Genomic DNA, 14,936 nt, shown 5'->3' with positions numbered 1-14,936 from the left:
TGCAGACTTGAACTCAAATTAATAAATCATGCGGAAAAAAAAGTTGCATGATTTATTAATGTTTATCCACAAAGCTTAACATTGTCCTCGATGTTACACTTTAGTCAATGGTTGTAGTTATATCTGATGTTTAACATTCAGTGTTATCGTGGTTGTTTAATGCCATCCAGGATTTCTTACTTTATCTCCAATGTTTAGCTTAATATCCAGGATATTTAACATTGTCCCCGATTTTCCTTTTTATTTAATCAAGGGTAATGCTTAACCTTATGCTTAACATTATCGATGATTATTGACATTATGGATGGACAGACAGAATGGATGGAGGGAGGGAACCAGGATGGAAGAATGAAGGGAACCAGGAATGGATGGATGGAGTTTATCTGGGTCAGAAAGCAGCTCAGGAGGGTAGAGTTAAATCCTCATTTTCTTTTCTCAGATCTGCCCAGCAGGAGAAGCTCGCTGAGTCTCCTCTCTTCCGGTGTCCTTCGGCTCAGGTGAGGCCGTTTTCAGGCTGCTTGACCTCAAATCTCCCCCACCAATGGCGCCTCAGATGAGCGAGACGTAGCGACACACGCACCGCCAACTCGTTCACCTCACTACTGACGGTACCGGAGTCCAATTCCAACAAGCTGCCGTAACACCTGATGAAACTCTCCCTGCTCAGGCACAAATAAAAAGGAGAAACAGGGAATCAGGGATGAATTATTTTCATCAACATTTATGTTGTGTGATGGAAAATAAAAATCCAAACTGAGAAGAAAGAAGCTGCTGAATATATATTTGGCTCTTTGTGGGGATTTTCTGTTTGTCTGCTGCTTCCCTCATCATCCACTAGATGGTGCCAAGAGGCTGCACGTACCTGTAGGACGTGCCTGCTGTCTGGTTTCAGCGCACCTGGGATCTATCACCTCATCATCATATAGGAGAACATGAGGAGCGGCTGCCAGCACTTCGACGCCTGAGTGTTTTGCCAGTTATGGTACTCTGCGCCCCTCTGAGTCAGCTCTTTGAAGTTTCTATGACATTATTTCAAGTAATAGTTCCCTGTTGCTTCTCTTTCAGGTGTTTCCTTGTGCCGCCTTGGATTTTACCCACTGGTTGCCTGAGTCCATAATCGCCTTTGCTGAAGATTCGTTGACAGTTCCTGGATTCACAGCTGGCAGTTGGATCGCACCTCACATCTCCTCACAAGAACTTACCTGTCCGCCCTCCACCACAAGCCTCTCCCATCAACCTCCAAAGAACTCGCTGTCTGGTTCACACATTGGAACCTGGATCATCTCAAGGACCGCTGCAAAGAGACCACAACCCCAGAGACCACACTACTCTCCCTCCCACCCCCTGGCGGAAACTCATCATCACACCAAGAAATACCATTCCAGTTCTTCATAATTCAACTTGTCCAACTTGCATTCAACTAACCATCTCTCTCCCACTGCCTTCAGACTTCTGGCGACCATGGCTTCCCATCCACAGGACAAGAACCGCAAATTCTCACATTTCATCATTGTCAAAATAAACTTTATTGATCTGATTTCCTGTTCTCCTGATTGCGTTCTGGATGTGGGTTAAAAAATGTGAACCCAGGATTTCTTGACATTCTTTACTGTGGGAAACTTTTACTGAAAATATAAAAGTGACAACTTGTTGTGGTGGCAACCCCTCAGTCTGCAGGTGAAAGTCTAACTCTCCGGCTCTCGGCTTTCAAAACATTCTAATTATACACACAGCAGCTGCTGCTGCCTGCCACATGCTTGACTCTGCGCGTATTTCTTCCATGTATGTGTGTGTGATGCCCTTTATGTGTAGAAGGCTGGAAATGTTCTGAGATAATGATCTGTGGAAAATATTCAATTTAGATTAGCTCAAGACTCCCACAACATTTTAAACAACCAGTTCATATTTTCATATTTCGAAAAGTATTGACACTGCAGTCACAAACTTCAGTGAATCTTTGAAGCTTTATTGATAGTTCACAATGACGTAATTCATACTTGTGAAGTGTAATTAAAATTAAACTTTTCAAATTTAAATAAACAGCATCATGAAGACCAAGGAACTAAAACTGAGGAGGATTCTCAGTTTAAAGTGCACAGAAAAGAAAATACAATATTGCAAAGCTGGTGGGGTCACGATTGTAATGAAAAGTGGTTTTAAAATGTGTTACCATCCTGGGATAAATAAAATGCACACCGTTATTTTCAAAACATCTTTTGTAAAAAAAAAAAAAAAAAAAAAAAATCTACCTATTGGCTTATGACAAACAAGTAAATAAAATGTGACATATTTAGCTTTTTTTTTTAGGTACAATCACAATTTTCTGTACATTACACCGTTGAATAAACATAGTTATGTAAAATCAATTTAAAAGGATTGTTGTTAAAAAAACATCCTCAGTTCTCAAACTCAACAAGATTGACTGAGAGTGTTGCTGAAAAGACTGTCACCTTCAGCTTTCAGCCTCGTATGTGGCTCAACCAGCAGGCCCTGATCACAAGGCCTCAGGAACCTCCCAGAGACATGTGGTTGTAAAGGTTCTGAGATAGTGTCTATTTCAAGCTTTAAAAGGAAGAACCGAGTTTTGTTCACTGAAGTCGATAGGGAACTATTGTAGGTGGGTGTGAAGTATTGTGATGTGTGAAAACTGCTAGTGAACACCAAGCGGGTAGTGGATGTTTTGCAGGCAGATAAATAATGATTTGCTGGGGACATTCCTGAGGCTTTTGACAATAATTCAGTCTGAAAGAAATTAAAACATTAGTACCAACTCTCAGTTTTCACTGTGAGACAATTTCCATTTCTGACTTTGAGACGATATCACTCAATTTGTTGCTGTTCTTAAGTGACAAAAAAACAAATTAACCAAAGACAGGAAATGAATATCCAAACAAAAAAATATATGTCAAAATAGATTTTCAGAGAGATCTTCATAACAATGGCAAGAAACCCCAACACTTTATTCCTTGCTTGAAAGATCATAAAATTGATTTAATCGGAGTTTTAATTAAACTGAAGCTTTGAATTAGTTGGGGTTCAAAGGTCATGGAGTCCTACTGAATCAGAAATTCACTCTGCATTTCAGACCGCCTGAGATCCTTCCTGTGGGACCACATAACAAAGTACTTGAGTGGAGGGCATGCACAGTGTAATTATGTATATCAACATGGATAATTAGTGTCAATGTTAAGCTTCCCTAAACTCTTAATTCTGTCATCTGCTTTGAATGAAGGAACAGTTTGCTTCACTTGTGAGCAACAACAAGATAAATGGCTAATCTTCCTCCTCAGTAGCTTTCATATACAATGCCTTTACTGAGATTTACCACCTGTAAATAATCTATTTTTGTGACATATATGCTTGCATTTAGAGACCATATTTTTACATCCAAGTGAGACTAGAAGCTACTGAGCCAGATTATAGCTCCCCTACAAAAGAATCAGAAGGTTTTAAATAGAGGCACTCATTGCATAACACCAAAAATAGCCTACCAAGAAGGATCAAGTACAACAACAGCCTCATTTACTTGGAGTGTGTGAGGAGTAAATAAGAGGGACATCGCCCGAATGTTTACTCATTCACTGTTTTCAAGAAATGTTCATCACTTAGTGTGTGGTCTTGTTTTTAGTCCATTTACCTTTTAAAAAAAGTTGCATAACATTACCAAAAATACAAAGGGAGCACCTTAAATTTAGCAAAACAAGCTAACTCTAGTTGGGACAATAATGTATCTTCATAACTAAGTTTGATTTAAACATTTAACTTGAAAACATGCTCTCAAACAAATATAAAAATATTGCAACTTTTAAACTAGTTATCTCTGTTTCACTTTCAAGGTCTAGCCAGCAATACTCAGTATTCACTATTGGTACTATGATCCTTTCAATAAGTGGATTGTGATGCCTCAAACATTTCCCGACATTTGAATGAAGCTATGGTGAAATGATTCAGCTTAATATTTTGCAAGGCATCCTACTGACTTATTTGATAAAAATGGGAGTGAGGCCTTGAAAACACTCTTTTCTTTCCACTTCAATGTGAGACTATGAGTCTGGTTGAGCAGTAAGACGCAACATGACTTAATTTCTTTCTTTGACTTGATGTCCAGAATTCCACATTTGAATTGCTTTCATATTCCTGCATCAGACCCATACTAACAACACCTCTGCCGTTGCCTGTAACGAATAGTGCATCAATTTAAGTTTCCAATGCTCAACCAAAAGGTTAAGCAAAATATTTTTTTTTTTCCCCCCCTCTCATTTATTGAGAGTGTTTATCAGTAAAACTGTCAAGCTGACTTTGGAATTTCTTATCACCTCTTCAGGCTATATGTGGGTTTGTTGTCTGGGTTTCAAAACATCACATGAGGAGCTAATGAAAACCAAAAGTGGGGTAATATCAAGCCAGAACATATCAGCCGAATACTTTTCACCACTGTGGATCCAAGACAGTTTTGACTGTCAGAAAACTTAAGCAAGAGTTTCTTTACTTGATATGATAAAATGCACAGTTATTTTTAGCCTGTAGGAGGTGGTTTTTCACCACTGTGGGTGGGCAGTCACGTTAACCTCAACTCACGGTGATTAATGGAAACCTTAATGTGTTATTCTTTTAAAAGTATGTTACATGTAATGAATGCCTTCTGACTAAATGTGAACGCAGGGCTTTGCAAAAGCATTCAAAACCCATTACATTTTTCCCCTCATTTTGCCATGCTACAAGTTTCTATTTTTGTTAAAATTTTATCTGACATGGCAACACAAAGTAGCACATAACTGTATAGTGAAAAGAACAACATGCATGCTTTTTCAGTATTTTCTGAAAAGAAAATGCTGAGAACTGTGGAGTGTATTTGTTTTGTTAAATTAAAACCAGTCAAACCAATAGTCTCCAGAAGAGTCCAACTCTTCCAAGTCTTTGCTATAAACCTAAGCTGTCAGGCTGGGCAAGGAGAACAGAAATACGGAGGGTCAGGAAAGCTGGTTAGCTTTGATGAGAAGATGAATAGAGCTAAATACAGGGCAATCCCAGAGAATAACCTGTTTAAGGCTGCAAGAGACTAATGACTGTTGCAGAGGTATGACTTTCCACAGGATGGCCTCAGTTAGCTACAGTTACAGTGGTATGGTCTAGATCAAAGCAAAGTTATGTGATAGAATGGCCCAGTTAAAGTACAGACCTAAACCCAACTGAGAATAGGTAGTAAAACCTTGTTCACTGTCACTCTTCAGCTACCAAGGATGAGATGCTCTTCAGAAGAATGGACAAAGACTAGAGATTTTGGACCTGAAAATCCAACACAGACCCACCCTAAAAAACATGCAACTAATCTTGACTAATACAAAGTTGACCCACTATTAGTGGGTACTAATAGTTTCCTTTGTGCTGGTCACAGTAAATCTAAAAAAAAAAAAACACTTATGTTTGTATTTGTAGTGTGACAAAATGTAAAAAAAAACAAAACAACAACAACAACTTCTAAGGGTGCGTAGAGCATTGCAAGTCATCATTCATAAAACCTTTTGGGAGAGAGCAAATCCGTCTTCTGATTTACTGTGATAACTTTGCAATGAGCTAAAATTCTTCAGTCAAAGTAATGCTCTCACTGTTGATTCTCTAAAATGAAACAAAGTTCAAATTGTCACTGTCTTATAGAGGAGTGTTATTCCATTAACGGAGGATCAGTGAGTTTACTTGTCCAGTCTGTCTGGAAGCTCAAACGACTATCTAATTTTAGATCTCTAAGGGAGAGGGGAAACAAGTCAATGTGCAAAACATAAACTGAAAAGAGAGCTCTACTTTTCAAAGAAAAAACAAAAAAAACGTCATGTTATAACGGATGCATCGCAAACTGAATAGCAGGGAGTGAACAGAAGAGATAGGAAGCAGTGAGAAAGACCAGTTGCTTTTAAAAAGGAAAGAGATGAAGGGGAAGAATAACAGCGGGAACCACACTCCTCGTCTCTCTTTCTAAGAGCATTAACTCTGGAGTATTCTGGTGGTGACAGGAGTGTCAGGGTCAGATGGCTGCTCAGCCTGATTAGACCAGCTCACAGCAGATTCTCAGCCCAGCATACACGCTGTACTCCTGCAGGAGAAGAGAGCCACAAACGGGCACACACAGCACGATGCAGTGACTACAGAGCTGGCCAGAAAGGGCAGCAAGAAAGGGAGGAGGTTAATTTTCTAGTGGGTCACAGTTAGCTACAGGTGGTTGTAGAATTACTTCACCCCCCTTGCTTCTGGATGTCTCTCTTGTTCGTTGTGGAAAACTACTAAAAACGAGGTGACTGAAAGCCAGAAGAACTGAACAAAATCTGTGTTTGGAGGGGACACTGAGGACCTAAGTGGTAAGAGTAAACTCCTACAAATGTTGTTGCTGCTGTTTACATGTTGCCTGATGTGGTCAAATAACCAGAAGTAAAAAAATAATAATAAAAAAACACTCTAAAAGTTTGCTGTGGAGGTCTCAAATGAAATTAATTGAATATGTTGGTGCTTGCAGTGATTGCAATCAAAGAAGTTTGACAAATTCTCCAGAAGCAGCACGGAGGAGGAACACCAGAGTGCACAGCTCAGTGCCAGTTGTTGGCACCAAAAATTTGATGCGTCACATAATCAGTCACCGGTATAGATTGAGCTATAAATACAGCTGTAGGTATTTAGTGCAGGTTTACTATAACGGGGAGTCAGCTGATTGTAATGTCAGCACACTAACCTTTTTGCGGCTGCTGTTGCTTCAGGACTTTGTTTTATTTGACTTTTTGCCTCCGTTTTGGATTTTGCTGTTTAGCAGTCAGATAAGGTAAGACAGAAGCTCTCGACTTACTCTACCAGAGCACTTCTGCAGGCGTTAAACTGAAAATGAGCAAAGGTAAATGAGTTGTTAGAATTTATCTCATGTGTGCGGTGTGCTGCCATCACAGCAGGCCTGTTCAGATTACCATTTTCATTTAGCTTTAAATCAGAGCAACATCATGGATTCATAATGTTCATAACAAATATTCCTGATGGGGTTCCTTTGTTTTTCTTCTACACAAATGGCACAACAGCATAACTGCAAATTGGCTTTGCTGCTTTAAATGAACCTGAGTGAAAGTAAAAAGGGAATCTCTATCCTGATTATAAACAACGCCGGATAAATGACTAATTATAGACTGTCAACAGGCTCCTGGTAGAGTGAGTCTGTGTGTTGGGTGTTAGAGATGACCGCACCTTACCTCTGGGCTTTCGCCGATTGTTTTTCTAAGGATTTTCCGAAGAGAACAGAAGGTCACTTGTTGACTGGAATGAAAATGAAATGGATGGTTTTGAGTTAAGTTTTTTATTTTAATTTTAAAGAATTATTTATATATATATAAAAATACTAAGACATTTACAACAGACACAAATCCTGCTTGGACATAGCAGCAGGGAAAATGTAAATTTTCTTGTTGTTTGATAACAATAACAGAAACAAACACAACTGTGTCGAACAAACTGTTCATGACCAGAAAGATGGTAATAATAAAAAGAGCCAGTTGCTTCGTCAGAATGGCGTCAGTCATACGTTTTCAGCGAAATGTGTCATAATCTGCTGTGTCAAATGCTTCCAAATCATCATCAACATATTATTAATCAAAAAATTTAAAAACAATTATAGCAGAACATGCACCAACACATGCATAATCAGAAAAATACAGGAACCAAATGACATCTGAACATGCAAAAAACAGGATCAGAACATGAACACTGAAACTACAGAATGCAAAGTCCTTGTGTGGTAACACAGGACATATTGAAATGTTTCATAGCAATATTCTTAAAAATCCAGTTTCCAGAAAAACTCATCAACTTTAAAGAGTAAACTGTTTGGGTGAAAATATTACATGGTAATAAGAGATAAATTTGTTTGTCAGCTTTGTACAAATTTATCTCATTAATTCCTATTTTTGTGGAGGGTGCTGTAAGGAGCTTAGAGGGCTATTTTCCCATTTGTAACTAATTAGTAATCTCCATAGCTCTAAATTGTCCATCTACAAAGCTTTTTTTTTTTTTTTTTTTTTTAAACCTCAAATATTTGTATTTTTGTATTTTCTGTTTCAGAACCGTCGGTTGATGGCGTTTGTGCGGCAGAGTGGGGACTACTGCCACGCTCAACACATTTAGACGGTGCCTGGGACGATGCTGCGACATGCAGTCTTGGGGCCATGAACACTGAAAGAGCGCTATCATTTGCCTTATGAACTCACCAGCTAATGGGGTAGCAAGTGGAGATTCAGCACTGAAAGCTGAACCGAGAGAAAAGGACAGAAAGAGTGACTGAGAGAAACAAAAGAAAGCAAGCATCAGAGACAATCACAAGCATAAAAAGTAAGAGTGACACAGTGCAGACTACTGGACTATAGGACACAGGCATCAGATGGCATAACAATCTGGAAAACACATCCTGAGGACTGGTGAATATACATCGGTTAAAAAAAACAGGAAGGAGGTCCATAGTCATCTGGAGATTTAAGTTAAAGACACAGCTACACACTACTACAGTTGAAGCTAAAGGTGAGTCATATTTGGTCACATGATCTGGATAAAATGTTGTGATGCACCATTGCTTGAGCTCTTTATTACAACATCTACAAGATACTGTGAAGGTGGTTCTGCAGTAGCTGCTCTGTAGTTCATGATAATGCGAGACATTTTAATGGAACAGGTAAGACTATTTTGAAAGACATTTTAAATTACTATAATTTTATGTTCGAATACATCTGATATATGTACACAACTTAACTACTGGACTCAAGATATCTGACAGCAGTCCATTGTCAGTAAATGTGTGTTTTCTGTGAATGTATTATATCATCTCTTATTTACAGATTAATTATACTATCACAGATCCTGTTTACAAATACAAATTACAAGCAATAATTTGTATTTTTTGGAATGCTATGGGGAAGCTCATGCTAGATGAAGCCGGGCAAAGTTGCAACTTTACACAAGTTAGGTCAAAATCTTAAATTCAAATGTAAATTCATGCATTGTATTGTTTTTGACTTGAACTATCTGACATAACTAAGCAGAAACTATAGGTCCAATAAATTGCATCAACGATGATATTTTAAATCTTGACCAAAGGACGATGAGATTCTTTGTTTTAATACAAAAAAAAAATTAATTCACTTACACACAATGCAGTTCTTGTAAGTCTATTATGCTAAACTTTTGTTTTATTAATAAAGCATGAAAGAATCAGATTCATCTTGATTAATTTTATTTTCTACTCTATTTTAATCAGTGCCACTGTCAATATTTGTTTTAGGAACATCATATTTGACATAATAGCAATGACTAACTGTCTATTAGAAATATTGCAATATTTCATATTTACAGCTGACATACAGACATACAAGAAGAAAAATATTCACTAAAGAGTTGTTTGAAATTTTGAAAGACTGATTAAAAGTATGACTTTATGATACAAAGGATTTAAAACAATATATTTTAAATCCTTTGTACAGGAAAAAAGCCTCTTCATATTTGTAGTGGCTCAGATATCCTGTACACAGACACTATGCTGAAGGAAACGTTTACTTTGAGCCTTCTACTAACACATTCCTGCCACATTATGAAGGTCAGAGGTCTCCTTGCAGAGCCAAAGGTTAAACAAGCCACCATGAACCGTCCTGCTCCTGTGGAACTGTGCCACAAGAACATGAGATTCCTCATCACACACAACCCCACAGACAGCACACTCAACTCCTTCATAGAGGTGGGTGTGAACTCAGAGTGCCATACGGAAAATAATCTTGTTATTGTTCAAACCTACGTCAGTGTATGCACACAAATGATACTGAAGTCAGTTTGTCCTGCTCACAAACTATTAGTAAATCCCAGTTTTAAAGTAGTTGAGCCCTAAGAAATTTCTAGCAATTTTTTTTCTATTGTTGCTTTTATCCACATTTAAATGCTCATTTGACAATTTTTATATCCAGAAATGATAAACAGGGTAAATGTACATATGCTGCCCTCTTTCAAATAGTGATTTATTTGCTCAAAGAAAAGCTGCACAAGCTAACCTGGACCTCTGTACAAAAGTGACTACCTGTAATTAACCACATATTTAGAAAAGTTCACCAACTATGATTTTTAAGGAAAAAAAAAAAAAAAAAACTTAATTAGTACCTGTCAGACAATGTTAATCCACTCTGCCTGCTGGTGGTGGTCAGAAAGGCCAATGGCCAAAAACGTGCCACCATTAACTTGTGTAAATGTATGCATGAATGGGAATGATCAATGTCATAACCCTCCAGAAAAATGCTATATAAGTAATTTCATAAAAGACATCTAACAGTACCATATCATTCTCATGTTCATCTTCCAAATATTATTATACATAATAATATTATGCTCAAGAAAACTTTCAGCATAATGATGTGCATGATGAAGTTATCATCACACAGTTTGGAAATGGGTATAAAGCCATCGCTTACTCTTTGGAGCGCCAGCATACCCTAGTGTTTACATGTTTACATGTGTTTGCCAGTAGAGAGCTGGGATCGTGTGAAATGACAATTCACAGCATCTTGAACAAGTACAACATCTACAACTCTGCAGACCTTAGTTGCCTCATTTAAGTAAAATTCATGGTCAATGATGAGAAAGAGACTGACAAAAAACACCTGGTGATTACAAAAATTCTCAATACGTTTGGGAAAATATTAAAAAAATATTCACTAGGGAAATTGTGTGTCTTTACATCTGCCATGAAACTAACACAGCATTCCGGGGGGAAAAAAAAAGATCATACAAAGAGCCAAACATAATAACGGTACAATTAAATAAGCAGGCTTTTCTTACTGTTGCAAAAGCTGGACAAATTAACATAACTGATGGAACCATAAACACTGGTTTATATCTGAAAACGATGTGAAGCACACTTGCAAGTCAACCCTTAAATGACAAGGAAAAAACTGTTTTGCAGTAAAGTAGCCAAAGTCTGCACTTGTTAAAACCAAATCATTGAAATGCCCCAAAGCCCTATCATGGGACATAATTAATATCATTCTGCAGAGAACAGTCTGCCAAAATCCTCCCACAGCAATTTAAATTACTCTTCACAGTTATTGTAAAAACTTGATAACACTAATTATCAAGTTTGGGAGGCAATAACTTTTTCACACTGGACCAGGTTGGTTTGGATGTCTTGGCACTTCTCTGTTTTTTTTATATTTAACGTCTCATATTAATATTTGTCTAAGATCAAAAACTTGTTTTACAGCTACGTCTTTAGTTGCTTCACCACTGCTCTTTCCATGCTTTTCCTTCGCACAGGTCTTAAAAAGGTACGGAGTCACAACTGTGGTGCGTGTTTGCGACAGCACTTACGACAAAACTTCTCTTGAGAAAGATGGGATCACTGTAGTGGTACGGACTCATCTTTTTTTCATTTGACACACTCTATCTTCATTTACGCACCTAAACACAAAGATCCTGAGATTGTACTCCCTTTCAGGATTGGCCCTTTGACGACGGAGCCCCGCCCCCTAACAAGCTGGTTGATGATTGGCTGACTTTGTTGAAGAAGAAGTTCCAGGAGGATCCTGGGTGTTGTGTGGCTGTTCACTGTGTAGCTGGATTGGGAAGGTACAAGATAAAAGATGAAAGTAGCTCGACGAAAAATCAACATGAATTGACACGGTTGCAGCAGTGATTGTCTGTATATACATGCATGCAGGGCTCCTGTGCTGGTGGCTTTAGCGCTGATAGAAAGCGGGATGAAGTATGAGGATGCCATTCAGCTCATCAGGCAGTAAGTGTTAGATTATCTATAGTATTTAAAAATCAGAAATAGTTCTCACAATCTATTTAAGCTTGAATTTGAACAAATTATTACTGCTACGCTTTATATGAACTATTATCTATTGAACACCACCACCACACTCTATATAGGTTAAAATTATACAGAATATTCTTCTTCAGACCAAAATGCATTTTTAGCGTAATCAAATGATTACTCCAGCAATATTATTGTTTTAATATAACCTTCATCATAAAGAAACAGCCCTATTTACTCAGCCGGAGGAATAATATTTGTTCTGATATTAATCCAGCTTTATGTATTTATTTATTTTTTTTTCAAAAATGGTGGGGGGGAAACAGGTTTGTGCTTTTTGAAGAGACTAATAAGCAAAAGATTTTCAGTGTGTTTTCATACCAGCATTGCTGACCAAATGAACGCTGCTGACATCGGTAGCAAAGGTGCAACTTCTGAAACCGACTCAGAGAGAAACTGTTGGATATCCCACATTCTGACAGTTGGATTCAAGGAGTGCTGGCTGTTTGAGTGCACAGACCAAAACTGAATTTAAAAGATGTTATTTTGTAGAGTATCTATCATTAAGATAGACATGAGATGAAGAGTGCATTCAGTGGTTTTTAAAAGATATTTCCCCAGAAGAGAGGACCAGCACACAATTCCGAGTTTCATGATGATCTGTGTTAAAACACACACACGCACGCACGCACACACATTTGATACAGAAAAAATTATTTGATCTAAGTTTTTAAAATGTACTGGTAAAATTTAGCAGACAATTATTTAATATCTTCTGGGATTTCTTTATTGTAAAACGATCCACTGTCTCATTTGTTCAATGCAGGAAACGCAGAGGAGCCATCAACAGTAAACAGCTGACATACTTGGAGAAATATCGATCGAAACAGAGGCTTCGTTTCAAAGATCCTCACACGCACAAGAACAAGTGTTGCATCATGTGAAAAAGCACGTTCACACACAAACACGGAAAGACTACTTGCACCGCTCACGAATGTCTCAGGAATCCAGTTGTATAGGCCTTACAGTGACTGCACCGCCTCGTCCTTCAAATGTTGCTGTTATTGCAAGTTTTCATTTTTCTTTTTACTGATTTCATATCTATTAATGAGTTGCTCCATTTTGTGGGTTACAGAGAATAAAAGTGGAAAAATAGGTGAAGAATATATATTATAAGTCAGAATGAAATGTCATAGGGTTTGGTAGCTGTAGACAATGCTGATAAGGACTTGGAGGAGCCTGATGACAGGTAAGGCATTAAGGCACATTGTTCATCTTTAGAGTTATTTTCTGTGTGGAGTGGAACAAATTTCATTGTATTTTTTTTTTTTTTGCTTTATGGCTGATGGTTGCTGCTTCACACCTAAACTTCTCTATGCAAACAAGGTGAAGAGTGCATTCAGTAGTTTGTCATTTGAATACAATCAGAGACAAACNGAGTCCTACTGAATCAGAAATTCACTCTGCATTTCAGACCGCCTGAGATCCTTCCTGTGGGACCACATAACAAAGTACTTGAGTGGAGGGCATGCACAGTGTAATTATGTATATCAACATGGATAATTAGTGTCAATGTTAAGCTTCCCTAAACTCTTAATTCTGTCATCTGCTTTGAATGAAGGAACAGTTTGCTTCACTTGTGAGCAACAACAAGATAAATGGCTAATCTTCCTCCTCAGTAGCTTTCATATACAATGCCTTTACTGAGATTTACCACCTGTAAATAATCTATTTTTGTGACATATATGCTTGCATTTAGAGACCATATTTTTACATCCAAGTGAGACTAGAAGCTACTGAGCCAGATTATAGCTCCCCTACAAAAGAATCAGAAGGTTTTAAATAGAGGCACTCATTGCATAACACCAAAAATAGCCTACCAAGAAGGATCAAGTACAACAACAGCCTCATTTACTTGGAGTGTGTGAGGAGTAAATAAGAGGGACATCGCCCGAATGTTTACTCATTCACTGTTTTCAAGAAATGTTCATCACTTAGTGTGTGGTCTTGTTTTTAGTCCATTTACCTTTTAAAAAAAGTTGCATAACATTACCAAAAATACAAAGGGAGCACCTTAAATTTAGCAAAACAAGCTAACTCTAGTTGGGACAATAATGTATCTTCATAACTAAGTTTGAGTTAGACATTTAATTTGAAAAAATGCTCGCAAACAAATATAAAAATATTGCAACTTTTAAACTAGTTATCTCTGTTTCACTTTCAAGGTCTAGCCAGCAATCCTAGGTATTCACTATTGGTACTATGATCCTTTCAATAAGTGGATTGTGATGCCTCAAACATTTCCCGACATTTGAATGAAGCTATGGTGAAATGATTCAGCTTAATATTTTGCAAGGCATCCTACTGATTTATTTGATAAAAATGGGAGTGAGGCCTTGAAAACACTCTTTTCTTTCCACTTCAATGTGAGACTATGAGTCTGGTTGAGCAGTAAGACGCAACATGACTTAATTTCTTTCTTTGACTTGATGTCCAGAATTCCACATTTGAATTGCTTTCATATTCCTGCATCAGACCCATACTAACAACACCTCTGCCGTTGCCTGTAACGAATAGTGCATCAATTTAAGTTTCCAATGCTCAACCAAAAGGTTAAGCAAAATATTTTTTTTTTTCCCCCCCTCTCATTTATTGAGAGTGTTTATCAGTAAAACTGTCAAGCTGACTTTGGAATTTCTTATCACCTCTTCAGGCTATATGTGGGTTTGTTGTCTGGGTTTCAAAACATCACAAGAGGAGCTAATGAAAACCAAAAGTGGGGTAATATCAAGCCAGAACATATCAGCCAAATACTTTTCACCACTGTGGATCCAAGACAGTTTTGACTGTCAGAAAACTTAAGCAAGAGTTTCTTTACTTGATATGATAAAATGCACAGTTATTTTTAGCCTTTAGGATGTGGTTTTTCACCACTGTGGGTGGGCAGTCACGTTAACCTCAACTCACGGTGATTAATGGAAACCTTAATGTGTTATTCTTTTAAAAGTATGTTACATGTAATGAATGCCTTCTGACTAAATGTGAACGCAGGGCTTTGCAAAAGCATTCAAAACCCATTACATTTTTCCCCTCATTTTGCCATGCTACAAGTTTCTATTTTTGTTAA

The 14,936-nt window shown here is 37.7% G+C and overlaps 1 protein-coding gene across 3 annotated transcripts; it reads left to right on the top strand.

The window, feature by feature from the left end:
* Positions 1-5,987: 5,987 nt before the first annotated feature.
* On the top strand, positions 5,988-12,985 carry LOC103151175 (protein tyrosine phosphatase type IVA 3-like). Of its 3 annotated transcripts, none has more exons than XM_007571072.2 (7): positions 5,988-6,350; positions 8,086-8,538; positions 9,627-9,745; positions 11,308-11,400; positions 11,489-11,619; positions 11,711-11,785; positions 12,636-12,985. In XM_007571072.2, exons 3-7 carry the CDS (start codon positions 9,650-9,652, stop codon positions 12,751-12,753), a joined length of 513 nt encoding a protein of 170 aa, XP_007571134.1. In that variant the 5' UTR covers positions 5,988-6,350; positions 8,086-8,538; positions 9,627-9,649; the 3' UTR covers positions 12,754-12,985. The 3 variants fall into 3 exon arrangements, with proteins under 3 accessions (XP_007571134.1, XP_007571132.1, XP_007571135.1); XM_007571070.2 differs by having other exon boundaries at positions 5,989-6,350; positions 9,608-9,745; XM_007571073.2 differs by lacking the exon at positions 5,988-6,350 and adding an exon at positions 6,695-6,805 and having other exon boundaries at positions 9,608-9,745.
* Positions 12,986-14,936: the final 1,951 nt, after the last annotated feature.

Source organism: Poecilia formosa, unplaced genomic scaffold (assembly GCF_000485575.1).
Source record: "Poecilia formosa unplaced genomic scaffold, Poecilia_formosa-5.1.2 Scaffold273, whole genome shotgun sequence".
Classification (NCBI taxonomy): Eukaryota; Metazoa; Chordata; class Actinopteri; order Cyprinodontiformes; family Poeciliidae; genus Poecilia; species Poecilia formosa.
Note: the sequence above shows the minus strand (reverse complement) of the source record. Positions and strands in the feature narration are given on the sequence as shown.

Bases quoted from the DNA above. Each gene is read 5' to 3' on its own strand.
- LOC103151175 (XM_007571072.2), top strand. From the start codon at position 9,650: ATGAACCGTCCTGCTCCTGTGGAACTGTGCCACAAGAACATGAGATTC. The intron at 9,746-11,307 runs GTGGGTGTGAAC...TCCTTCGCACAG, and splicing joins CACTCAACTCCTTCATAGAG to GTCTTAAAAAGGTACGGAGT. The intron at 11,786-12,635 runs GTAAGTGTTAGA...TGTTCAATGCAG, and splicing joins GCCATTCAGCTCATCAGGCA to GAAACGCAGAGGAGCCATCA.